General features: G+C 40.7%; 1 protein-coding gene across 11 annotated transcripts in view; it reads right to left on the bottom strand.

Annotated features, from left to right (window-relative positions):
* Positions 1-26,021, bottom strand: part of LOC129178312 (voltage-dependent L-type calcium channel subunit alpha-1D-like) — a 145,968-nt gene that overhangs the window by 74,638 nt on the left and 45,309 nt on the right. For all 11 annotated transcript variants that reach the window (XM_054770426.1, XM_054770407.1, XM_054770436.1 and 8 more), the window contains exons 4-6: positions 8,716-8,855; positions 7,819-7,961; positions 5,435-5,587 (exon numbers count right to left, since the gene is read on the bottom strand). In XM_054770426.1, coding sequence (XP_054626401.1) covers positions 5,435-5,587; positions 7,819-7,961; positions 8,716-8,855 — 436 coding nt within the window. The remainder of the gene's footprint in view (positions 1-5,434; positions 5,588-7,818; positions 7,962-8,715; positions 8,856-26,021) is intronic.

The following is a 26,021-nucleotide window of genomic DNA, read 5'->3' as shown; positions in this document are numbered from 1 at the left end:
TTTGGACTTCCATAGGGTGGACAAACAGGGGAGGAGGGCCATGTGATGCACAAATTGTAGCTCATCTGACCATGCTACGGGACATCAGATGTGCCCTGCCTGAAAAAAAGCATTGCCGAGATTGCAATAAAATGAACCACTTTGCAAGTGCGTGTCGTTCTCCCCCTGTTAGCGCTGACACCACTGCCATCCATGTCAGCACAGTACAACCACACAGATATCATTCAAGTACCCAACAGGCAAAGTAAATGGACAACCAATCCAACTTTTGGTGGACTCAGGTGCAAAGGTATCCCTCTTAAATAAGCCCACCTTTGACCGTTTCTTCAGCCATGTGCCATTGAAAGCAGCAACTGAGCCCTTAGCAGAGTACCGCCACTCCCCTATCACAGTTCTGGGCGTGGCCCATCTGTCAGTTGCCTACGAGCGCCATTGTGTCGCCCCACAAAAAAGTTTCTCACGGCAGGGTGCAAACATCATCGGACTGCCCCGTTCCGTGCGCTAGGCTTTGCCATGACAAACGCATGTGACCAGTGGGTTCTCCAAGTGGACGCCTCAGGGCCTGACCGTTTCCCACAAATGTTCCAGGGGCTTGGGTGTATGTCAAGGTTCGTGAAAGGGCCAACCATGAACCCAAAAGTCCGCCCTGTTATCCAGCCGCTATGACCTATTTGCCTGGCGCTTCGTGATGCACTTGAGACAAAACTCCGCCGTCTGGAGGTCGACGGTCCTGACTGTTGTTAATAAAGCAATCATTCCTGACAAGGACCCCTAATCATGACAAAGAAATTGTATTCCAAAGAAATCACTTTCACGCCTCTGCCATCTTCAGTAAGATGGACTTTCGGAACAGCTACTCTGGGCGTACAAACGCTGGCATGTCTACCTGTACGACAGGGCCTTCACCATGGCACAGATCATCAGGCGCTGATGCTGTTGCTGGCCTGCAGGGCACAGGCCCATGAGGCTGCTGAAGTGGGCTGATCGGCTGAACCAGTACAATTTCAAACTGGAATTCCTGGCATGACACTTCAACTTGGTGGTGGACCTCCTGTCAAGGGCTGTCACAGTCATGAAACACCCCGGAAGAAGAGGAGAACTCGGTCTAGGCCCTGCATGGGCCCTTCAGCACAGTGGTCACCCTGATAGAGTTGCAGCAGGCCTCAGCAGAGGATTAGGTCCTCACAAAGCTCTGTACTTATGTCCAGGAGGGCTGGCCGGCCAAGGTGGAGGATGGCCTACTCCCTTAATCACAGAGTGCAGGATGAACTTGGGGGTCGGTGTGTCTGGCCCGTGGACACCGTGCAATCATACCTGAGGCGCTAAGAGCCGGGGTACTGCGCATGGCACACGAGGGAAGGCAGTGATGGATTTGGTGGATAAGTAGAGCTGGACATCATGGGCATAACCGTGAAACTGAAGACTGTGGTCCGAGTCTGAAGCAAGAAGGTCGTTTGTGATTTTGAGAAGGGTTGTTTCCGTACTGTGGTATGAGGGGAATGATTCAAATAGACTATTGGAGTTGAGATGTGTTGTTAACTGGGCAGCGACGACATGCTCCAAGATTTTGGAAAGGAATGGGAGGTTAGAGATTGGCCGGACGTTGTTCATAATGTCTGGGTTGAGACCAAGTTTCTTCAGAATGGGGGTGATGGCAGCAAGTTTCAGAAAGGGATGGACGGAAGCAGTGGTGAGGGATATGTTTACGATTGGTGTGATGAGAGGGTAAATGGTGGGTAGAAAGGCTTTGATGAGTCTGGACGGGATGGGATGGAGTATGCAGGTTGAGTTCTTTGTACGCTTCAGGATGACTGAGATGTAAGGCTGAGTAATCACAGGGAACTGGGAGAGGACCTGTGTTACAACAGAGGGAGAGTGCAGGGAGTGGGGAGGAGGGCTGTGGGAGGATAGGCCAGAGTGCTATAAAAATTTGCATTTACTGACCGTGAAAGATGAGGCAATATTGTCATTGGACTTAAGGAGCTTGTTGATGGTTGAGAACAGGGTCTTGCTGTCAGTGGAGCCAGGATGGATGAGGTGTGAATAGTCGGAGCACCGGGCGGAGTTTAAGGCAATTTTATACTGGTGGATGAAGTCATTGTAGATTTGGAGGTGGGCAATTAGTCCATTTTTTGTGGAGGCGTTCCAGTTGTCGTTTCCTCACTTTCATCTCACGTAGTGTGGGAGAAAACCAGGGGGCTGAGTGTCTGAAAGTAACAGTTCTGGTTTTGATGGGTGCTAGTTCTTTGAGACTGGAGTAGAGAGTGTTATTGTTGAAGTCGACCAGGTCAGCAGTGTTGTCAGATATGGGGGGGTCAGATATGAGAGGCAGAAAAAGTGGTGCCGAGATGGGATGCAAACTGCGAAGGAGCGATGGATTTGATACCAGTTGAGCAGACCAAATCCAGGATGTGTCCAAGGCAGAGAGTGAGGAAATTGATGTGTTGTTTAATATTGCAGCATTGATGTAGGTCCAGAAAGTCGGTGGCAGGTTTGGTGTCAGGGTTGTCAATATGAAAGTTAAAATCAGAAAGAAGGATGGAAGGTGAGATGGCACAGCGTTGGGTTAGAAAATCACAAAAATATGAGGAATGAGGGATTAGACTTGGGCGGGCAATAGATGATAGCAATGACTAGGGAGGTGGGCCCGGAGAGTTTAATAACAAGATTTCCAAAGGAGTGGGCAACGCCACGCTGTCATTATTAAATTCACCAATAGGGGATTAAAAATTGTACTGCTGAAACAGGGAAAGATGCTGGTACAAACGTCTACATGAATGAGCATCTAACAAAATCTCCAATAAGGCACGTGACTTGAGGAAGCAGGGTGAGATACAGTACATTAAGCTAAATGGAGGCCCAGCAGAGGCAAGAGCGCTGGGCCCATGTACCTACATTCAGCGACATTCACAGTACAACACAAAAAAATGGAAGGACAGGAAGACGGAAGGACTGGAAGTAGAAACCGTTAGCAATCCAGACCACAAAGGACTGGATTGGAGAATGGTATAGAGGCGGACAACAACAAGGGAAAGGGAAAAAAATATATTTTTGGTTTGTTTTTGTTTACAAACAACTGCTTTTATTGTATGGAAGAATAATGAATAGTGAATTGGTGCATGTTAAATGCAGGAAGTGAACAAATGTATTAGCAATTGATGTTAAACGGAGAGGGGGTAGGATTAAATAAACTTTTAAAAACTTGCTTTTTCCTACTGCTTTTTGGACATGTGGAATTGTGAATTGTAACATGAAACATTTCAATGTAAACTATATGAATGTTTTAAATAAATTAAACCATAACCATAACTATTACAGCAGGTTCCAGCTCCAGTGGACCTTCCTCCATGCCCAACTTCAGAGGTACTTCTTAAGTGGAGGGCCGTGAGGGTGGTAGTGGGCCACCAGCTGTGGATGACTGGCCAGGGCGAGGTTCGTGCACAGGCAAACCATGAGCCTGACAGTCCGCCCAGTTATCCAGCCGCTAAGACACATGCACTGCCCACCATAAATGATTAGTAGTAGCAGCTACAACTGCCATGATTATTTTAAGTTGTATAATTTTTAGTTTTTGTTTCAATTTGTGGAAAAAAATAAATAAACTGTTAAAAACATCATGCTTAGGATATGCATGCATAGATATATAAATATACATATCTGTATATTATCATATACATATTATCCACTTGCTGTCCACCTGTTGTCTATTCCACTGCACAACAGCATGTGAAATTGATTGTCAAGCTGTGTTCCTTACAAAGTGGACAGTTTGATTTCACAGAAGTGTGATTGACATTGTAATTGATTAAGTGTTCCCTTTATTTTTTGAACAGTTAATATATATATACATATATATATAAGGGCTGTCAAAAATAGCGCGTTAACGGCGGTGACTAATATATTTAATGAATTACGTTAATTTTTTTTTGTGTAGCTCCCCACAGAGTAACACAGTGTCTGACACTCTTTTAGAACTTTATTCTTACCTGAATAAAACAGCAACAGCAGTGCAACCCAACACCGTATATGTATCTCCAAGGCCAAACAAACACGTCTCTCGTCCATTCATTGCAACAACACTTCCTCATTGTCATGAGTCAGAACCCAGAGATGCGTCCACGGACACTCCGAACATTACAACAACGTCTTTATCATGTGTGTATAGGTGGTCTAAATAAACAGAAATGCAATGAAAATCAATAAGTGGATATTCTTTCACACACTTTGTAACTCTTAACACGGAAGTATGATTTGCTGCATTTAAGTGTGCTCAAAAATTCCAGAAAATTGTAAACATCTTATTTCAACTTAAATGACGGGGTGTCTTTGGACGCCACTCCTCATTGCTCATAACAACACAGTTAATAGTGTGATTCATATATTCTGCTATTAAATAAACTAGTGTTAGGTAAATTGGGTAGATTTTCAGACATATGGGCCTTCTCTTAACTTTAAATTTTAAGTTTATTTGTTATTACATATAAATATATATATATAATATATATACTGTATATATAATCCTGCCGTGTCATTTATCTATCTTTCAATAAAATACAGTAAAAAATGATAATGGTAACGGTAATGGTTTAATTTACTTTGAACATGCAAACAAGTTACATTGGAATACATCACCTAGTACAATTCACAGTTCTACATGTCCAAAAGGGAGTAGGAAGAAGCAAAGATGATTTAATCCTACCCCCACCTTCCGTTTAACATCAATTGCAATACTTTTGTTCACTTCCTGTATTCCAAATGTAGTCTTTGCTAGTTTAAAATACATAGGAAAATGCTAAGGTAATATGATAATGTGATAAGGTAATATAAGATAATATAGTGTAACATGGTGATTAAAACATGATTAACTCATTTGAAAACCGTGATCAATGGGATTAAAATGTTTAATCTTTTGACAGCCCTAATATATATGAATATATATATATACTCCGTGTGTGTGTGTGTGTGTGTGTGTGTGTGTGTGTGCGCGTGCATGTGTATGTTTGTCAATTGGAAGCAGCGGTAGAATAAGGTCAAGTGTGTTTACATAACAGTCAGATATTAGTCATCCGATTGCTGGATGGAAGCCACCATCTGTTGTCCCACCCTGCTGTCAGCATCATGCATATCCATTGTATGATATGTGATGTATGTTCATTCTCGGAATTACTCAAGACTGGATTTAGACTAAACCAAGACAAATCATACGTACATTCTACGCAAATAAATTTTTTGTAACAAGCCAACAACATTCAGTCAGTTCTGGAAGGTTTGTAAATGCACTCACTAGGGGTGTAACAAGACGCCATCATCACGATTCAGCATGTACTTCGGTTTTAGAAGGTCACAGTGTGGTTCATTTTTTGTACAGTAAAGGTGTACCGCGTGGAGACTCGCTACGCCTCTGTACCTTGCCGAAAAATTCCCTGCTACTCACCTGTTTTTATCATGTAGCAGGTAGCGTGCATTTTGCCGATGAAGAGCTCGAGACCGATGATGGCATAGATGATGATGACAAAGAGGACGAGCAGGGCGATGTGAAGCAGGGGGACCATGGCTTTGATGATGGAGTTCAAAACCACTTGTAGACCTGCAGAGACACATATACACTATATTCTATATTGAATGACAACACCATTACATTTGCCATTGACTCCTTCCTGATTCATGGAGGATGATGAACATGATGTACAGATCCATTATGATTTTGGGGAGAGGGTGCATGTATCTGCACCTTTATCCGGAGCCTCACCAAAATGTAGTGGGCTCTTCCATTCGCTACCCATCTAAAAATGTTCCCACGAGCAGACAGTTCAATGAAAACAGTAGTGAAATCCTCTCAGTTCAGTTCATCTTTCCTCTGCTAGACCAGTGAATGATCCATTGCTATGGCAACATGAAGAATGTAAGGTCAAACTGGTGCTGAGAAAAAGGCAGAGAAAAGAAGAATCCTCTGCTGAGAGGGAGGCAGAGGGTTATTGTTATTTTCTGGATTTGTATGTACGGACCTCAATGGAATATTTGACATTTTAGTAAGCAGACATTTTTTTTTCCGAGATACTAGATTAGATACATGTACTAAATAAAATATTACTATCCTGCAGCAATAAAATCATCACCATTCTTAATGAAGTGGTTTGAGGACAAGTGCAGGCTAGATTTTTTTTGGAGGACAGTTTTGTAAATCAAAAAACAAAACAAACAAAAAAAAAAAAAACAGGCTCCAAGTCTTAAGCTATGTTCACACTGTAGGTCAAGTTTGATTTTTTTGCTCATATGTGACATGTATGTGACTTTTTTCATGTCAGTGTGAACAGTACAGTTCCAATTTTTTCAAATGCGACCGAGGCCTCGTTCGTATATAGATATAAAGCCAATATGTATCCGTCTGAACGGTCAGGTCACATATACAGTATCTGACATATATGTCATCAAAAGGCATTTTCCTTTATTCATCCCGAAAATTATTTTAAAAAGGTGTTCTCGTCAACATCTCACCATTCATGCCTCCAACACCCACCTACACGCTCCTTGGAACAGACGTGGCACAAGTTGTCAACTAAGAGCCATAGCCCAAATTCTTGCCCTGTTTCTGCTTAATCTTCTACACGGAATCATTTGGTTGAGGAAATATTGACTCCCATTGCACAAAATTCTTGAAATTGTCACATACAGTACGCGTTTAGGAGAGCACACTAGTGATGTGCGGATCGATACTGAAATATCAATACTTCCTATACCAGCTCTTCATTCTCTAAAGTGATACTTTTGATACTTCATACATATGTGTTTGTCGTTTGTTTTTTTCTGATGTTCTATATTAGCTTGGCTGTATTGTAAATTACCCCGCTACCTTAATACACTTCAGGGTTTAAAATAAATCAATAAATGACTATGATTTCTTGATTCTTTATGCTATGATTTGAAATACTGTACACTACTTTTTCAAATTTACCGGACAAATTAGGTGTATTTGTACAAAGTATCGGATCTGTATCGCCAATACCAGCCTGAATTTTACCCAGTAACAGATCGGAAATTAAATCAGTGGTATCGCACATCACTAGGGCACACACTGCAGCCATCATTACTTCGGTAAACACGCGGAAATGCGTGTGATGATGTGCTATTGCTCATGCATGCATCACTTTCCGGACGCTTTGCGTTTACATTGTGAATGACCACATAAAAAAATCAAATTTAAGCAAAAAATCCGAATTGTGCATCATACCCTGCAGTGTAAACATAGCCTTAAAAATCAGATTGGAGCTCTGCCTATTGTGCATCAATCAGCTACAGATATTGGAACTGTTTTTCTTCAGTGAATAGGCTAACCTACCATGATGTTGTTATTAAACTGTGAGTGTAATGTTATCGCTGTAGCTCACATAACTATGCTAATGTTGCTAACGTTGGTGTCCTCCTGTCCCATTCGTTAATGTTACGTTGTTGTATGAGATACAATATATGGCATCTATTATGTAAGTGCAGAGTTACAGTGTATTTGTAAAAAGTGGAAAAAGTGCGCAATAGCGCTCCTTGGAGCCACACACTCTATCTGAGACAGGCGGACAAACACAAAAAACAGAATTTTTACTTAAAGCACTTTCTAAATTCCAGCTTCAGGGCTAGATTTTGTACAACACAACACACTTCCAATACACTATTGTGGCACCTCTGAGATTTTATTCATCCATCCGTTTTCTATGCCGCTTGTCCTCACTAGGGTAGTTAAAATAGAATAATACTATAATATGGGACCTTAAAAAAGTTGTTGTGCAGTAAGATTTTCCCTTCTCCCACAGCGGTGTGTTCACTCACTGGGAACTCCGGAGACAAGGCGAAGGGGGCGAAGCACACGAAAGGCTCGGAGGGCCTTGACATCAAACCCCCCAGGTTTGCCTCCTGACTGGCCACTCGAGTCCGCGTCTTTGGTTATCATCTCCAGGATTACGCTGAACAAACTGGAGGACAGAGAAAGAGAGAGAGTAGCTTTGACTGCAAACAGCCAGAAACCAACACATGGATATACCGTACATGCTGTATGAAAATGTAGAAAGCAAAACGTAGCTTACTTTGACCACATGAACAACACAGAAGCAACAGTATATGGAGCAAGCTGCACAGCCAGCATTAATAGCGCTGATGAGTTCATTGTAAACAACAGATGATGTCTTTGCATTCCGCCTTCACCAATCAATGTTAAAGTTAGGACTGAATGTTTTATTGTTTTCATGTCTTAATATTAATAGTACTTACTTTATTTATTGCCTTACTATTACCAACATAAGACACTAAAGAATGACACAATGTTAAGAAAGGCGTTATGGTAACAGTGATAATGATTATTTGTCGACTTGCATTATTTAATATGGAACAGAATGGATGGTGCTGGTTTCGATGGGTGCTAGTTCTGTGAGACAGGACGAGAGAGTCCTTTCTACTTTCTTTCCACTGTACCAGGACGCAATCATTTAACATAATTGCTTTGATTATTTTTCCTTTGTGTGTAGCCCCTTATTGCAAGGCAGAATTCATTTTCAAAAATGGTCAAACATTCCACACCGACTGGTCTGGGCTCTATATTACTGTACATATTAAAAATAGAAACTAAAAAGATAAAGAAGGACCATTGGACGCTCAATGCATTAAAAAAAGTGAAAGCTTCAGCAAGGAGCGTGTGCGTGTGTACCCGGGTGGGCATAAATATGAACTCACCCCACGATGACGATAACAAAGTCCAGCATGTTCCAACCATTTCTGACATAGGAGTTCTGGTGCATGACCAAGCCGTAGGCAATAATCTTCATAAATGTCTCGATAGTGAAAATGATCAGGAAGGCATATTCCACAGTTTCCTGCAAGGACAAGAACACAACATTTATGATTATTATTACTATTATTGGCAGTTGCAGTGGTGTGAAAAAGTGTTTGCCATCTTCCAGATTTTTGTTGTGCATGTTTGCCACACTTCAATGTTTCAAATCATCAAACAAATAGAATTAAATATTAGTCAATGACGACACAACTTAACACAAAATGCAGTTTTTAAATAAAACTTTTCATTATTATGGGAGAAAAAAAATCCAAATCTACATGGCCCTGTGTTGCCCCCTATTGAAGCATAACTTAACTGACATTAATTGAGATCCCAGGAGTGGCCAGCCAACAAAAATGACCCCAAGAGAGCAGCGGCGACTCACCCAAGAAGTCACAAAATACCCCACAACAACATCCAAAGAACTGCAGGGCTCACTTGTCTCTGTTAAGGTCAGTGTTCATGTCTCCACCATAACAAAGACACTGGACAAAAACGGCCTGCATGTCAGAATTCCAAGACAAAAACCACTGCTGAACAAAAAGAACATTAAGGCTGCTCTGTTATGTTGTGTCCCATTACATCTGCCGTAAAAGTAACACCACATTTCAGAAAAAGAACATCATACCAACATTAAAATATGGTAGTGGTGGTGTGATGGCCTGGGGATGTTTTGTTGCTTTAGGACTTGGAAGACTTGTGATAAATGGAACCATGAATTCTGATGTCTAACATAAAATCCTGAAGGAGAATGTCCGGCCATCTGTTGGTGACTTCAAGCTGAAACCAACTTGGGTTCTTCAGCAGGACAATGATCCAAAACACACCAGCAAGTCCACCTCTGAATGGCTGAAGAAAAACAAAATGAAGACTTTGGAGTGGCCTAGTCAAAGTCCTGACCTGAATCCTATTGAGATGCTGTGGCATGACCTTAAAAAGGCGCTTCATGCTGGAAAACCCTCCAATGTGGCTGAATTACAACAATTCTGCAAAGATGAGTGGGCCAAAATTCCTCCACAGCGCTGTAAGAGACTCATTGCAAGTTATCGCAAACGATTGATTGCAGTTGTTGCTGCTAAGGGTGGCCCAACCAGTTATTAGGTTTAGGAGGCAATCACTTTTTCACACAGGGTCATGTAGGTTTGGATTTTTTTTCCTCCCTTAATAATAAAAGTTTCATTTAAAAACTGCATTTTGTGTTCAGTTGTGTTGTCATTGACTAATATTTAAATTTGTTTGATGATCTCAAACTTTAAGTGTGACAAACATGCAAAAAAATAGAAATCAGGAAGGGGGAAAACCCTTTTTCACACCACTGTATGTGCATAGGTGTAAGGTTGGTTAGTACAACAGTTGGCAAAGCAGTTGGAATAGCAACTAAATGTACTGTATTTCTAAAGCCAGCAATGTTGAATCTGAGCAATCTACACAATCCCCCACAGTTTAAAAAACTTGTTATTGGGAATTACAACAGATGAACGAGTGACAACTGAGCCAAATATAGATTTTCATCCTTACAAATGCCAAATACAAAAAAGCACCTCTTCAAAATGTATTAGCTGAGCGAATCATACATTTTATATTGGCAGATTGATCATGATACATTATTTTCTAATAATTGACTAATAGGGTTATTTTGTATTATTGTGAAATAAAGTTTCCCATAAAAGCATAATTCAAAGCTAACACAGTCCTATAATATCCTTTGTGCTGGTTTGTTGTCGCTTCATTTGGCACTATCCCCCTTATAGCAAACACCTTTTATTGCTGTATCTGTATCTCGCCTCGATGTGTCTCTGTGCATCTCCCACACAAACACACACACACATACAGTTTCCCAGTCTCTCTACATGCAAAAAGGTCAGCGAGTTGGCAGCTTTAGAGGCCCATTAAGCTTAGCACTCATGCTGCTGATTTAGAGGAGGCAAGCACAAGTGCTCTTGCAGGGGACGCACACAGAGTTGACATTCGTGTGCGGTAAATTGTGTTTAAGAAGTGTTGTGTCGTGTGGTTTGATTGAAAATTTCTCAAATGATTCTTGTGCTTCAATAGCAATAAGAACAAAAGGTAAAGTGTTGGCTCAAGTCAAATAAATCATAGTCCTAGCTTGATTGCTTGATATCTTGATACAGTATACTGTATGTGTGTACTGTGTATAAATACTGAAGGTAATGGTACTTGTGTTTGCTATACTATTGTGTTTCACTGCTCTTAGTATACGTACACATTAGGTAAAGTTTACAGAAAAATATGTCTCAAATCAAATTAAACAGTATTTGCTTTTTCTTTGACTCATTTGTGTTTTTTTTTGCCACCACAGAAGGCTATCACTGATGGCAAAGAGAAAAAGTGTGATGATAACCATAAAACCATAAATGGAACTGATTCTGACATAGTCACAGAGCGATGCAATTAACTGAATAACAACTGTAAAACAACTTTGTAGCCATTTTATTTGTGCTTTCTGCATCAGGCCTGTCGCAATAATCGATAGTCTGCATTTTGTTGGCCTCGATAAATTGACATGTGCATGCATGTTTGCTTTCCTCTCTCCTCTCTTTACCGCACAGGCTGGATGACCAGAGGGTTTACTCTGAACATTGGTGAAGTTAGTTTCATGCTGGGTATTTGTCTCCGTTGCTATTAATTTCACGTTGGCAGTTGGACATTCGGCTCCGGAGCAACAGTGCTAGTTCCCCCTTACTGTACCCGGACTGCTCTCTCGTGGTGTGAGGAGCTCACACGAGACGAGTGTCTGGAAATATTTCTCCAGCTGACCGCTCATTCACAGCGGCATGTCCTCACAAACACTAACCAGCCCTTGCCTCAACTAAACATGTCGAGGCATAAACATTGGCTAAGTCAGCGAAAAAATGTGGTATTCTTACTAGCCACCGAACGTAAGCATGAGCTCACATACAACACTGGCCAGTATAAGCTAGCTGGGTTAGCTTGGTTTAGCAGCACACGCTAATGCGGCTGTGTGTGTGTGTGTCATTCAGGCTGTGAGTTGTGCTTTAGTGCTTGCTAATGTAACCCAGCGTTTTAGTTTTACTTTGTGGAAGTTGTGTGTGAAATAGGAACAACAGCCATGGCTTCAAGAAGCACTCGATAGCTATCTCACTTAGTTATAGTCAAAACACATTTTCATCACATTTCCGGCCTTTAAAAAAAGAGTGGCGCACATCCTGTCTAACAGTGGTAATAAAATAAGGGTGTCATAAAAATAGTCTACATTAATAAAGCTATTACAATTGCATCTGCAATTTTATTTAAACGCTCTTGACATTCCAATTACAATGTTAAATAGAGTCAAATACTCTATGCTTTTGACGTTATTATGCCATATAATTTATGAAAGAGTGGTCTCAAAAAATGTTGTCATCAGTATCGATTATCGGCAATAATTTGTAGGACAATTATCATCCAGAAAATTTGTGATCGGACAGGCCTATTCTGCATAATGTATAATTTTGAGCGGAGGTCTGCGCTCTACTGAGTCCAACTCAGGTTTGTCCTAAAATTGTTGCATCGGCATTTGTTAATATTATTACACGTGCAAAACAAATACCGTAAATTCCGGTGTTTAAGCCGCACCCACTAAGTTTAGAGAAAAAAACAGATTTGTCCATATATAAGCCACACCGGACTATAGGCCGCACATGTCCACGTCAAAATGGCATATTGGCATGCACGAGTCCGTGAGGACCAGGTAGCTCTTTATTTGACAGGAGCCAATCATGAGCTATGAAAAAACTCATGACAAGCTTGCCAACCCGTTGGAAATCGCAGGGGGTCATTACTCAATATAATAGTCTGACTCACAGTGTCATCTTACAAAGAACGCTAAAATCATCACACAGCAACTTAACACTCAAAAGGTACCTAAGAACTATATAATACAAGTACCAGTACGAGCATGAAATAAAAAAACAACTATTTTAACTTTTCCCATAATGCATTTTGTCCCAGTAAAGCATTTCATTGGTTATTCCTACCGGGACACTGCAGTGATGCCTCTGTTCACCAGAGGGAGCCAGAAGAGCCCAGAGGGAGGCTGTGTTAAGTTGCTGTGTGATGAGTTTAGCATTCTTTGTAAGATGACGCCTTGAGTCAGACTGTTACAGTATATTTAGTAATCACCTCCTGTGATTTCCACTGGGTTGACAAGCTCGTTCTCAAGTAAAGGAGATGCCACGAGAACATAGCTATAAATTAGCCACACATCTGTATAAGCTGCAGGGTTCAAAGTTTAAGAAAAAAGTAACGGCTTATACACCGGAAATTACGGTACATGTTGACTGCAGTGGCTTAATTTGTAGGGAACGATATGAACGATAAACCGATGCGACTGGATAACCAGTTTGAGGAGCTAACGACTCCAATTAGCCGATAAAGGAATGCTGTATCGATAATAATCGTCAATAAATTTTAGATTAATCGATTGTGGAGACATGCACCGGGTATCGTGAGAGAAGCAATCGGTTGACAGTGTCTTATAAACTATGCTCGGGCTTGGGCTGCTGACAAAATGTGCCGGCTGCTAGCTAGCTAGTGCTTGCCGCTAATTGTTAGAGCCGGCTGTTAGCTGATAGCGTCATCTACCAGTTTTAACCGGCATGTTTGGGAAGAAATTAAGTAAATGGTCAATCTTGTTACAACTTTGTCTTCATTGGCTCCGGTTTTTGGTGTTAAGTCGGCGTTTCGACACTTTTGCACAAGAACACTAGAATGTGGCAAGTTCTGAATGTTTCAAGCTTGCTGACATACCAACAAGTCACAGTGGAACCTGCAAGACAACAGCATCATCAGCAAGTGCAGTCCTTGTTGGGGCTAAAGCAGAAGCTGCCACGGTAAGAGCATCGTACACAAGCCAAGAAGCTAAGCTAAAAATGGAAAAAGCTGCCAGCAAGGCCCAGAATCAAGCCAGAGAAGCAAAGAGAGATGCTCAGGATCAATTAGCAGTGACAAGAATAAAGACTGAGTAACAAGCGCTAACACTACAACAAGAAGCAGATGCAGCTGAGGCAGCAGCAGCGGTGCAATCCTCAATGGATGACAGGAAAACTGAAAGGGCTCAGAATTGAACATACCAGTGAATACAGTGGTGTGAAAGTGTTTGCCCTGTTCCTGATTTAATTTTCTTTTTTTGCATGTCTGTTTCAGATCATCCAAAAAAATTTAATTATTAGTAAATGACAACACAACTGAACACAAAATGCAGTTTCTAAATGAAACCTTTTTTAATTATTATTGTTTATTATTTTGTTATTATTGCCTCCAGTATTTGAGATCTGAAAAAGGTTATAATGTCATGATTTGCACTCTGTTTGGTCGGCTGCTCTCTGCTGTGTTTTTGCAGTCCTGCAGACGACCCATCTGCTCGCGTGATCAGCACACCTGCAGCTAATCAGCAATTAGGCATTCTTAAGCCTTGCTGGGAGACTCTCTTGTTGCCAGATTGTTGCCTAACCTCGTCTAACCAGCGCTCAACTCCTGCCACATTTGCTAAAGCTATTCTCGGTTGTCTTTATTCCTTGCTGCCAACTCGTCCCCTGTAAGTTGTTGAGCATTTTGGTATTTTTCCTTATTTGATACTTTATCTTTCTTTTTGTCTAGTTTCCCTTTTGTTTTGTAGCTGTTTTTTCCCTCCTCTGTGAACGTCTTTGCAGTTGGCTCTGCAGTTGTTCAGGAAAGACTCATTAATGACAGCAGAGGGACACAGTTTGAAAACTCCCCATGTTCTAACGTTGATGATCTGTTGAGCTCTTATACATCCAAGTGTTGTAAAGGTTTTTGGATACCAGTGCTCCTCTCAAGGTTAGAATGGCTAAAAGAAAGCAAAAGGCACCAAAAGAAGAGTCTGTCACGGCACAGAAAAGGGAGTTCAACAGAGCCGAACGGAAATGGCGCAAGTCAAAGCCCCATGTTCATTATGAGGTTGACAAAAAAAAGCTACATGGTTTCAACCAAACCTTGTATAGAACAAGGGAGAGTTATTTTTCTGAAATCATCACCAACTGAAGTAACAACTCTCCTGTCCGCTTTGCTACAGTTAACAGATTAAGAAACCCTCCAGTTTCACTGCCCGTACAACTCATTTCACCATCTAAGTCCAATGGGTTTGCAATATTCTTTCATGACAAAGTTCAAGGTATAAAAAAATACAATCATTTCCACAACTCAAATAACTATTCTGCAGTCAGCTAGACACCTCGAGCTGACACACTTCTCACCTGTCATTGACAAAACAGTGGACGAGATCATCTGCAGTCTAAGTCAAGTCTGTGTTGAGCTGTTTGCTACCACAACTCACTCATCTAGTTAACATCTCACTTCATACTGGAACATCAGTAAGCCTCTTCTGAAGAAGAGCAGTCTTGATGCCACAGTGCTGAACAACTATCGGCCCATATCAAACTTGTCATTCTTCGGAAAAGTTGGAAAGGTTGTATACCAACAGCTTACTGACTTTCTCCTGTCTAACAATGTGTTTGATACTTTCCTTTCCAATCAGGCTTTAGGCCCCACCACACCCACAAACACACACACACACACACATATAAATATATGTACATATATATATACATATATGTATATGTAGAAATCCAGAAAATCACATTTGATGATTTTTAAACAATTTATTTGAATAATGGAGGAAAATAAATAATTGGACACTAACAAAAACATCAGCTCAATACTTTGTATTGTAACCTCTGTTGGCAATGACAGAGGTTAAACGTTTCTTGTAGCTCTTGACCAGATTTGCAGACACTGTTTCTGGTATTTTGTCCCATTCCTCCATGCAGATCTTCTCCAGATCTGTCAAATTTTGGGTCCGTCACTGAGCAACACCAACTCCACAAATTTTCGATAGGGTTGAGGTCTGGAGACTGACTTGACCACTGCAGGACCTTGAAATGGTTTTTACGAAGCCACTCCTTCGTTGCCCTGGCGGTGTGTTTAGCATCATTGTCATGCTGGAAGACCCAACCACGTTTCATCTTCAATGCTCTTGCTTAAAATCTCACAATACTTTGCCCCATTCATACTCTCCTTAATGCAGGTCAGTAGTCCTGTCCCCTTTGCAGAGAAGCAGCCCCAAAACATGATGTTTCCACCCCCGTGCTTCACAGTAGGGATGGTGTTCTTGGGTTGCAACTTAGCATCCTTCTTCATCCAAACACAACACGTGGAGTTTTTACCAAATAGTTCGATTTTGGTCTCATCTGACCACATGACATTCTCCCAATCCTCCTCTGGATCATCCAGATGGCCTTCTTAAGATGGGCCTGGACATGTTGTTTTTGTTTTTTAAGCAGGGGGACAGATCTGGCAATGCAGGATTTCAATCCATGATGACGTAGTGTATTAGTGATGCTTTGTGACTGTGGTCCCAGCTCTTTGTAGGTCATCCACCAGCTCCCTATGTGTAGTTTTTGGCTGATTCTTTACATACATGCGCATACATGCGTGTTTGTTTTCCTAGTCTCCTTTACCACACAGGCTGCATGACAAGAGGGTTCACTCTGCATCTGTCTATGCGCGTTGGTGCTACAGTGGAATGTACGTAGAGAGTGAGCCCTCCTTTCAGACATTCAGCCCCTTTGTCCCAGTAGGCAGAGGCGGGGCTACTAGTGAGTGGATACACAGAGTGCTAGCCTCACGTTAGCCTAATGAGCATACGCTGACGTGAATGAAGGCCCAAAAGCGATGGTTTCTAAGGCAAATGCCACATCCGACAGCCCCAGTGTGGGAATGTTTCGGTTTTAAACAGAATGAACAAGGTGAGCGCATGAACACAGACAAACCGATGTGTCGCATTTGTTCGAAAGCAGTGACGAGGAGGAAGGCAATACAACCAACTTGTATGCACACCTCAAACACAGCCATCCTGTCCAATTATAATCAAATAAAATAAAAATAGTGCCCAGGTATTTGTACTGGGTCACCTGCTCCACAGTTTCCCCCTTGATAGAGATTGGGTCAACACTGTGGCTTTCTTTTAAAAAAAATCAATCACCATTTCTATGGTTTTGTTTACATTTAGCAGGAGAAAAGAGTCCTCACACCATTTAACCAAATCCTGTACAGTTGGATTGTGGCAATTTTCCCCATCTTGAAGCAGGCTCACGATTACGGAGTCATCTGCATATTTCAGAATGAACATGTTTTCATACTGGCTCTGCATCATGCTGGTATACAATATGAAAAGCAAAGGTGACAAGACACACCCCTGTGTTGAACCAGTAGGACTATAGAGTCAGACAACACTCCATTGACCCTTGATCTCTGTGTCCTGTAAGTTAAAAAGTTAAGAATCCAGCTCACAAGATTCTTGCTCAAGTTAAACTCATTTATGAGACAATTAACTAAAATATGGGGCTGGATGGTGTTAAAAGCAGAGGTAAAATCCATCATTAAAAGCCTGGCATGAGCTTTTTGCCCATCCAGGTGACTCAAAACCAAATTCAATAAAGTGACTGTGGCATCCTCAGCTCCTCTGTGCGGCCTGTAAACAAAATGTAAGGAGTCAATCAGGCCCTGGGTGGACTTGAGGACTTCCGCTCTTGTGCCTTAAACCACACAACGTTAACATGTTGGTGTTCCTTGCTCGCAATCTGTCAAATTAAGTGGCTACAGATTTGCATATGGCCAGTGGTTAGCCTGCCTGTTTACAGAGACTTGATTTATTGTTTTTTTGTTGTGTGTAGGGATGTCCCGATCCACATTTTTTGGCTCCCGTTCCAATCCGTTCCGATAGTCTTGCTGATCTGATCCGGCACCGATCCTTTTTTACATTTTTTTAATAATAAAAAATGCTGTTGTTACAAATTTGAATTTGTGGAATTGAATATGGTTATGAAAATAGCTCTTCAAAGCTTATAAAAATAATGCAACCAAAGTATAGCTCAATTAACTTTTTTGTTACACAGCATGACCAACAATATTGTTTGGCTTTTGTAACAAACCTCTGTGAGTCAGGTCCCTAATCCAATAAAAAAGTCCATCCAATAAAAGATAAAATTGGAAGAAATGGGCACGCAAAATACTTTTAGGGTAGGGCTAACCATTTCACATGGTTATAGATCAGTTTGTGGTGTGATTTAGAATATGTGACATTTTTTAACAAACTCTCTTCAGAACAATAGTAATTTATCAACAGTCCCAAGGTTAGAGAAGCGCTTCAGAAATTATTGATTGGGGTGGCCAAGGTAAGACCATTACTCACATAGCGGTGGCAATAAGTTGATACCTGAAATGTCTACATGGCCAGTGGGTTGGCCGGAGAGTGACCAAGGGTGGCTACGGCCACCACCTAGCTCCGCCACTGAGTGAGAGCTCCCCGCACAATGAGACAGCAGTCCGGGCACAGTGAGGGGGAACTACCGCTGTAGCTACGGAGCTGAATGTCCAACGTCCAATGTGAAACTAACTTCAACACGGTACACCACGAACATGTCTGCATGGTGGTGTTGCTTTTTCTTCTTCATGCGGGTGGCGGGAGTCGAATGGTAATCAGCTTTCAGGCGCATTACTGCACCTACCATGTTGGAGTGTGGCCCAGAGTTAGAAACGTGATACGGCAACCTGATCGGTCCGATCTTGTGGTGGCTACTTAAATGTAGCAATGTAGTACATTCTATGGCACCATAGAGAGCAACTTCACTGGCTGTATCGTGTGGTACAGTAGCTGCACTCTCTACTGCCGGAAGGCCCTGCAACAAGTTGTCAATACAGCGAGCAAGACCATCGTGTCCCCTTGACCACGCTCACTGACATCTTCAACTCTCGACTCAAGCAGAGAGCCATCAGCATCGCTGCTGACAGTTCCCACTCATCTCAGTGCCACTTCAGCCTCCTGCCCTCAGGGAGACGATATTGGAGCCTTCGGGGCCGTACCACAAAACTCACAAACAACTTAATTCATCAAGGTGTCAGGAAGCTGAATTCTGCCAATTACCTCCCCCCATTTACCCCTGCCTTTGGACAATAACCCACCTACTCAACAAGTACTACCACTGCTGTCTTTTGCACTGACTGCCTTTTTGCACTGCCGAGTTTTCGTCTGTTCAGTGTTTATTTTTATTTCATTTTAATTATATTATTATTATTCTTTCTTTTTAATCTCAAGATCATTTATTCTATTCTTTATTAGATCCAAACTTGGTGAGAGAGAAACAGTATCTTGATTCTTTGTATGTCCTGTACTGTATATACAGACAACTGACAATAAAGAAACTTGAATCTTGTTGATGGGAGTGGCGTTTCTCATTCACATAGCAAGAGCATATGAAAAGTCAAACCAGAACAAGAATGCAAAGCTTGACACAGATGTCATCAACTTAGCCCAGCATTGGACGACGTGTGGGAGGCAGACAAAAGGAGTCCAAACTCACATTTACACAAAATAATCTGGTAGTCCTTCACAAAGATAGCCTCATCTGTCTGCAGTTCACGTGCCATCACCATGTGTAGGTAAAACAAATAACCCGCGAGGTCCTTTGCACAATGATGGCAAAGGTCCCTGCTATCATAAATGCACGACCGCTTCGACTGTACCTGCTTGCATCCACGGAGCCGCAATGACCCTTCTTTCTTTCACCGTAAATGCTCCTAACACAGAAGTCAGGACTTCCCTCTCCAACAGGAGATTTCAGGGAGAGGGACCTTTCACCAAACAACGAAGGCAAGTGCAAGCATTTGCAAACCAGTTGTGGAGCCACTGAAGATGTGAGTACCGTCTGTTCTCTGTTGCAATGGGCGTTAGACAAACTTTGCAGCATGCAGTCACTTGTTCCACGTCTGTTGCCACAAACCAAAACCAATTCAAAACCACTGACAATGATATTCCTTTGTTAGCGGTAGCCATGATGTTGATCCGTGTGCATCTTTGTTAAGGAAACAAGATGGAGGGCAAAGATACAGAGGCTGCTGGGGACAACAGGTGCACCATAGAAGGGAAGAACCCCCCCCCCCTTTTTTTAATCATATGCAAGAAAAAAATTATTTTTCTTAAATCAATAAAATTGATGTATCGCTCAGGCTTACCAGTGAGCATCACAGTAATGTCCTTGTGAATCTTATAGTACTGCTGCAGTACTAGGTTGCTAGGTTGCTATGGAAATCAGCCTCTTTTTTTTTTTCTTTCATGTGTGGGCAGCGAATGAGACTTGAAGTTGGGACACTCAAGATGGTTATCTGCGCAATATTGCACCACATCACAAAGATGTGCTATCCATGATTAATTTTTAAAGTAGAACTTGAAATTAAAAGGTCAGTGGAAATAATTAACCTATTCGCAGTCCTATCACCTTTGTCCTATGACTTTGGACCTCAAATAAAATAAATCAGAAGGGTGGTGATTGAGGGAACATACGGTATCACCCTGAACACAAATACTGGTAGTAGTCTGGTTTTGCATCAACCTTTATAGGGCGAGAAGGAAGCATATTTGGTAACTTACAAGTCAAAATGGACACCACATGCCTCACGGAAAAGGAGTGGAATAATGAGATTTCTCTCGGCCAGTTAGCAAAAAAAGATAATGATGAAAAAGCCCAAACAATTAAATGAAAGTATATCACATTAATAATGTTCATACATTTTCTAAAAGTTGACAAGCATGCAAATATGCCCTCCAGTGGCTGTATTCAAAGACACTGTGAATGATATGTAGTATTCTAAACTGGTCACTAGGTGTCAGTAATGTTACCATAAGGCTTTTATTGCATGTTTAAATTACTGTATCTCACAACAGGCAAAATATACTACACACAAAAAGTTAGGGATATGCACAACTGTTATGTTACGGAACAGCACATTAAGTGCGGTAAGTATTGAACATGTTGGACATGTGCATTCAAAATTAGACAATTAAGTTCACCTGTAAAGGTTAAACAGTAGTACATTTTAGGTTCATCCTGAAATGTACTACTGTAAGTGAACTTCTTGTGAGTACTATAATAACAACATAATAATCTTAATAATAACTTCTAACACGGACTACTGTTGTGGCCATAATCCACTCAACTCTGAACCCCCGACGTCACTTCCTGTCCTCCACATGTACGAAACACATTTATAGCAACACACACGAACACAGGTCTTATGTCTTAAATGGCTTATTTACTCTTATTATGGCTACCATATTGGGTAATACGAGTGTAAAGATGACTATTGTGGTGTTACTTCATGTCTCCAGGGCTCTAATAATGTTAAAACCCATATATAGAAGGTCGTAAACAGGTTTTCTATGATCTAACAACAAACATTTTCTATTTATAAATAAGGAATCCTACCTTGTGGAAATTCACCTATCACAGTCGGGTCTGGAACCAATTAATCATGATTAACAAGGGATTACTGTGCGGGGATGCTTAGTAAGCACTATGACATTACTGTCTTTCTATCCATAAATATTGCTGTGATCTGTTTGCAAAAAATCCAATATTTCATGTGGACAATTTATATTTCTTTGTTTGTTTTTTTTTAACAGTTCAAGCTTGTAGGACGTCTACGCTCTATTCAATCCATGAAGGATGCATGCTTCTGTGTCACACCACAACCTATCAACATTCTGAGTACAGTGTTGTTGTATACTAATCAATTATCTGTGGCTTTACTTGCGGTGGGAAATAAATGACTTTGTTCTGCTTTTTCTTAATCTTTACCTTCCCTGACTTTTAAGATTTAAACCTCCACTAATGACAATAGAACACAGGCCCGGGCCCTCCATGCAGAGAGAAAGCAAAGCAGCTTAATTGATTTAAGGAGGAGCAAGCAGCACATCCTGTAAGCCTTCAAATCCTCTGGTTTGGGAGCCGGACAAGAAATTCCGCGTACTCGGGCCTAAGCCAGGAAAGAGAACGGCAGAGGATAAATGAAATGTCCTGGATTATGTTTGCAGATGAATCCTGAATGATTTGGGAATCCTGCTTGTAGTGGAAATGGTAACAGGAAGGGGAAACGTGTGTTTTTTCCTCCTGGGCTCCCCTTGTTGATGTCATGTTTGTAGTTCCTTTTAAGGGCTAATGTGTAAATTATGCTAATCTATTTGCACTAGCATAATGTTATCCTGACAATTCTATTCAATTCAAATCGCACACTGCTCCTCAGAGATGGAGTAACAAATTGCTGTTGAACACGTGCGACAACTAAAGCACATTAACATTTCCATGAATTAAATAAAATCAAATAAAAAAATGATAATTACATAATGATTATTATATTGATTTACTAACTGTCATCTCCAAAGGAAAATTATATTTGTACAAATGAATAATAAGGAGTTGTACTGGTGTCTGATGAGTTATTATATTGCTGCTAAAAACAGAGGAGCTATGGGGAAACAAGAGGAGGAAATCACTCAAAGCTCAAAAACAAAAAACTGGTGGCAACACTGCTGAACTGGCTGTGCTTTGGAAGTGCTACATTATGTTGTGTGAAACTTTGCAGTTTTACCAAGAAGTAACACATTGCTTTTTTTTCTACATTCGCATAGCACAGGACCACCTACTAGATTAACTGCCTTTCTTGCATTCAGATTGTATTGTAATTTGGTACATACTACTATTTCTTTGTATATGGCTCGTCCACCAGTGGCCTTTGTGTGTGAAAATGCAGTTACATTGATCAGAGTGAAGGGCTGGCGCTGGCACTCCCACACACATACACACACACACACACACACATAGGTTCACTTGGTGCCACTAACCTCAGTGACAATAATTGAAGCTGACACAACACTCAATGCCTTGTGACTGTCCCACAATGCTCTGCTCTTGAGCACCAACCAGACAAACCCAATGTGTGTGACGTGTGCAACCCAGTGTGTACATAGCATCACTATGTAAACAGGTGCCAAACCATGTAGGTTTGGATTCTTTTCTCCCTTAATAATAAAAAGCTCCATTTAAAAACTGCATTTTGTGTTCAGTTGTGTTGTCGTTTGCTAATATTTACATTTGTTTGATGATCTGAAACATTTAAGTGTGACAAACATGCAAAAAATAAGAAATCTGAAAGGGGGAAAACTTTTTCACACTGCTGTATATTGATCCAAAAGCAACAAAAAGTACCTTTTATTTCTTTTTCCCCCAAAAAATACAAACTCATAAACTGTGAGACATTTTAATCACCAAAAATGGCTATTCTTTTGAAATACAACTCTGAAAAACATTGAATAAGGTCATAATTATAATAATTAAATAATTTTAAAAAGTACAAAAAATAAAATCAAATATATTCTAATCAGAAAAATAACAAAAATTGTTTTATCCAATGAAAAAAAACTCCAAAAAATTTGACATAATTAGGAAAAAAAACAAAAATGCCTTTTTGTTTTTCTAATGAAAATATTCAAGTCACAACATGAAAGATACATGTTTTTCAGTCAACAGCGACTTGGCTTTTCTTTTCAGTAAATGAATGAAGAAACAGAAGGCGCGTCATCATAGCTTTACCATTCCCGACGTGTCGCTTTTTGTGCATAACTGCTGTTTTACCATGCACATGACAATAAAACTCTCTTGAATCTTGAATCTTGAATAACAAACATACTATAACATTAAGATATGCTTTTAGTTGAAAATGATAAACAGAATGAGTAGCAATGAAAAAGGCAATACAAAATCATACCAACACATACAAATTATTACATTGTAGGCCATTTGGCCTCATGTAAGTGGAGAGTATGTATAAAAAAGTAGTAATAATAATAATAGTGTATTTTGTGGCGTGTGCAGTATGTGGAAACAGGTATGAGGCACAAAGCCAGAAGCAGGCTAATTAGCTCCTATTAGACTGTCATGTCATTGGCCTCAATAAGATTAAGGCTGCACTGTTGTTACTCTGAACAGGATGTGGCTGAAGTTGTTGGCGTTTTATAGTACAAACTTTTTCCCAAAATGCTGTTTTGTTAAGCAGTTAGTATGGTTGCTGCATGGACCATTGAAGACTTCAAAAAGATTTTATGAATGTAATGTATAGTACCCCTCTTGTCTCTTTCTTTTAATGTTCTCTTTCTCCCTATCTATTTCTGGTAGGGTTTTTTTTTTACCCTTTTCTCTTTGTATTACTATATCTCTCTCGTGATATGTTGTACTACATTAAATCAGATGTCAATAGAGAGGACACAGAAATGGCTACAGCTGATTATGTTAAGTTAAACGTCTTGCCTGAGATTGATGTAATCATGCAAACACAGTAGAGCCTCTCTGTCATGTCTTTCAAAAAAAGTAAAACACATCAGAATGGCTGAGCAGTCCAAGCTGCCACAATCAGGTTGTGTTCTACTCAGTGACGCGCCATCAGGGGAGGCAGGTGAGGCAGGTGAGGCAGGTGAGGCAGGGCCTCACTTATCGTGATGAAAAATGAAAAAAACAAATAACGTAAACAAATGATCATATTTATCCATTGAACTGTGTCGTGCAGTTCTGTATGATTCCAATCGTTTTTAACATTTTCTTCAGTAAAAATAGTTGAATTTGGGCATTTCCTGATCAATCAAACAGGGAAGAAACCAAAGATGAGGCCACCATGAGCGTGGCTTGACGGTTTAGTGCGCAAGCCCCGCCTACCATCTGAGTGCACACTGAGCGCACTTGCCAGTTGGTGTTTGTCAGCATGTCGCCAATAATATAAGGTTGCAGAAACACTGATTATAAACCATGCCTTTCAAAAGCCTGTAAATGTCTTTAATGTAAGTGTGACATCATTATTCTTGCAAATCTTGCAAATAAAATAAACAGAAATGTCATACAGGATGCATCCTGAAGGGGTGGGGGCAGGCATGAGCTGAAAGGTGCTGGTCACTGACATCCTGACGCAGACAAAAAGCCAGCGTTTCTTTTCAACTTTATTGAAATACACAAACAGCAGTGTCGGCTACAGCTGGATTTACAAACAAGTTAAATGCAAGATATTTTATACTCCATTGAATGAATGCATGAATGAATACATTTGCCTGCCAAGATGGAGGATTTTATACCCAATCTCACCCGGAGGTGATCAGACTTTTACAACAAAGTATCAGAACTTTTCCTGGCTAAGGAGGGTGCATGTACTTCATATACAAATAAAAGTGAAGAAAACAACCTCACTGCACGCCACTGGTTCAACTCTGAAGGCGTGGGTTTGAATCCCACTTCTGACACCAATATTCTTAGTAATAGCGTGGTTGTCCAAACTTTTTTCACCGAGGGCCGCACACAGAAAAATTTAAGGATGCCAGGGACCAGTTAGATGCGTTTTGTACATTAAAGATGCTAAAACTAATATATGCTCGGTGAATATATTCTAAGCCAGGAGTCACCAACGTGGTGCCCGTGGGCACCAAGTAGCCCCCTGCGACCACATGAGGTGGCCGCAAGCCTGCTTTTCATTCAGGTTTTCAGTTAATAATGAAAGAATAGTAGAAATAAATGCATTCTGAAATATAAAATGTGAGTTGTGGACACCCGCATTTTGTTAATGTTCTGGTAAAACAAGCATATTCGCTTTGTTTGGGTTTAAAATAAGCTCTGAAAAAGTAGCTCTCACAAGGAAAAACGTTGGTGACCCCTATTCTAAGCTATCCGCATAAAACATTGGCGTCTTAGCTTTGTGTTATAGGTGACAACGCAAATTAGTGTGATATTCATAATAATATATCTCCTTAATAAAAATAATGTTATTTTTACAATATGCAGAGGGCTAATGTAAAACGATCTGCTGGCCGAAAATGTTTCTGTGCTGGGGAGCAACCATTTTGCTGCATTTCCACTACATGGTATTGAAAATAGTACACTGGAAAACTGCAGTAACCAGTGCATTGTCCCTAATAAGCATCTTGTCACAAAAAATGTCATTAAAAGGTGTGGCTGTAGGCAATGTCTTGATGTATTTTTTTATTGGTGTATTTTTTTTATCAAGATGGCAGTAGTTACATTTGTTATCTACCTGCCACTTAGCTGTTGGTGTGAGAGTCATTCATGTTATACTTGCTGACTTTTTCCAATGAACTCATCAGCACTATTAATGCTGGCTGAGCAGTTTGCTCCCTACCACTACAACAACATTGGTTCTGTTGCTCCTGTGTAAAACTTTAAAAATATATATTTTTTAAATCTAGGAAATAATAGCCCCTCTCCAGTTGCAGCCTGCTTCCAATGAACATTCCTACCCTTTTTGCACTTCATAGGTAAATTAACACCACAGTATAACT

This window comes from Dunckerocampus dactyliophorus, chromosome 1, assembly GCF_027744805.1.
Source record: "Dunckerocampus dactyliophorus isolate RoL2022-P2 chromosome 1, RoL_Ddac_1.1, whole genome shotgun sequence".
Classification (NCBI taxonomy): Eukaryota; Metazoa; Chordata; class Actinopteri; order Syngnathiformes; family Syngnathidae; genus Dunckerocampus; species Dunckerocampus dactyliophorus.
Note: the sequence above shows the minus strand (reverse complement) of the source record. Positions and strands in the feature narration are given on the sequence as shown.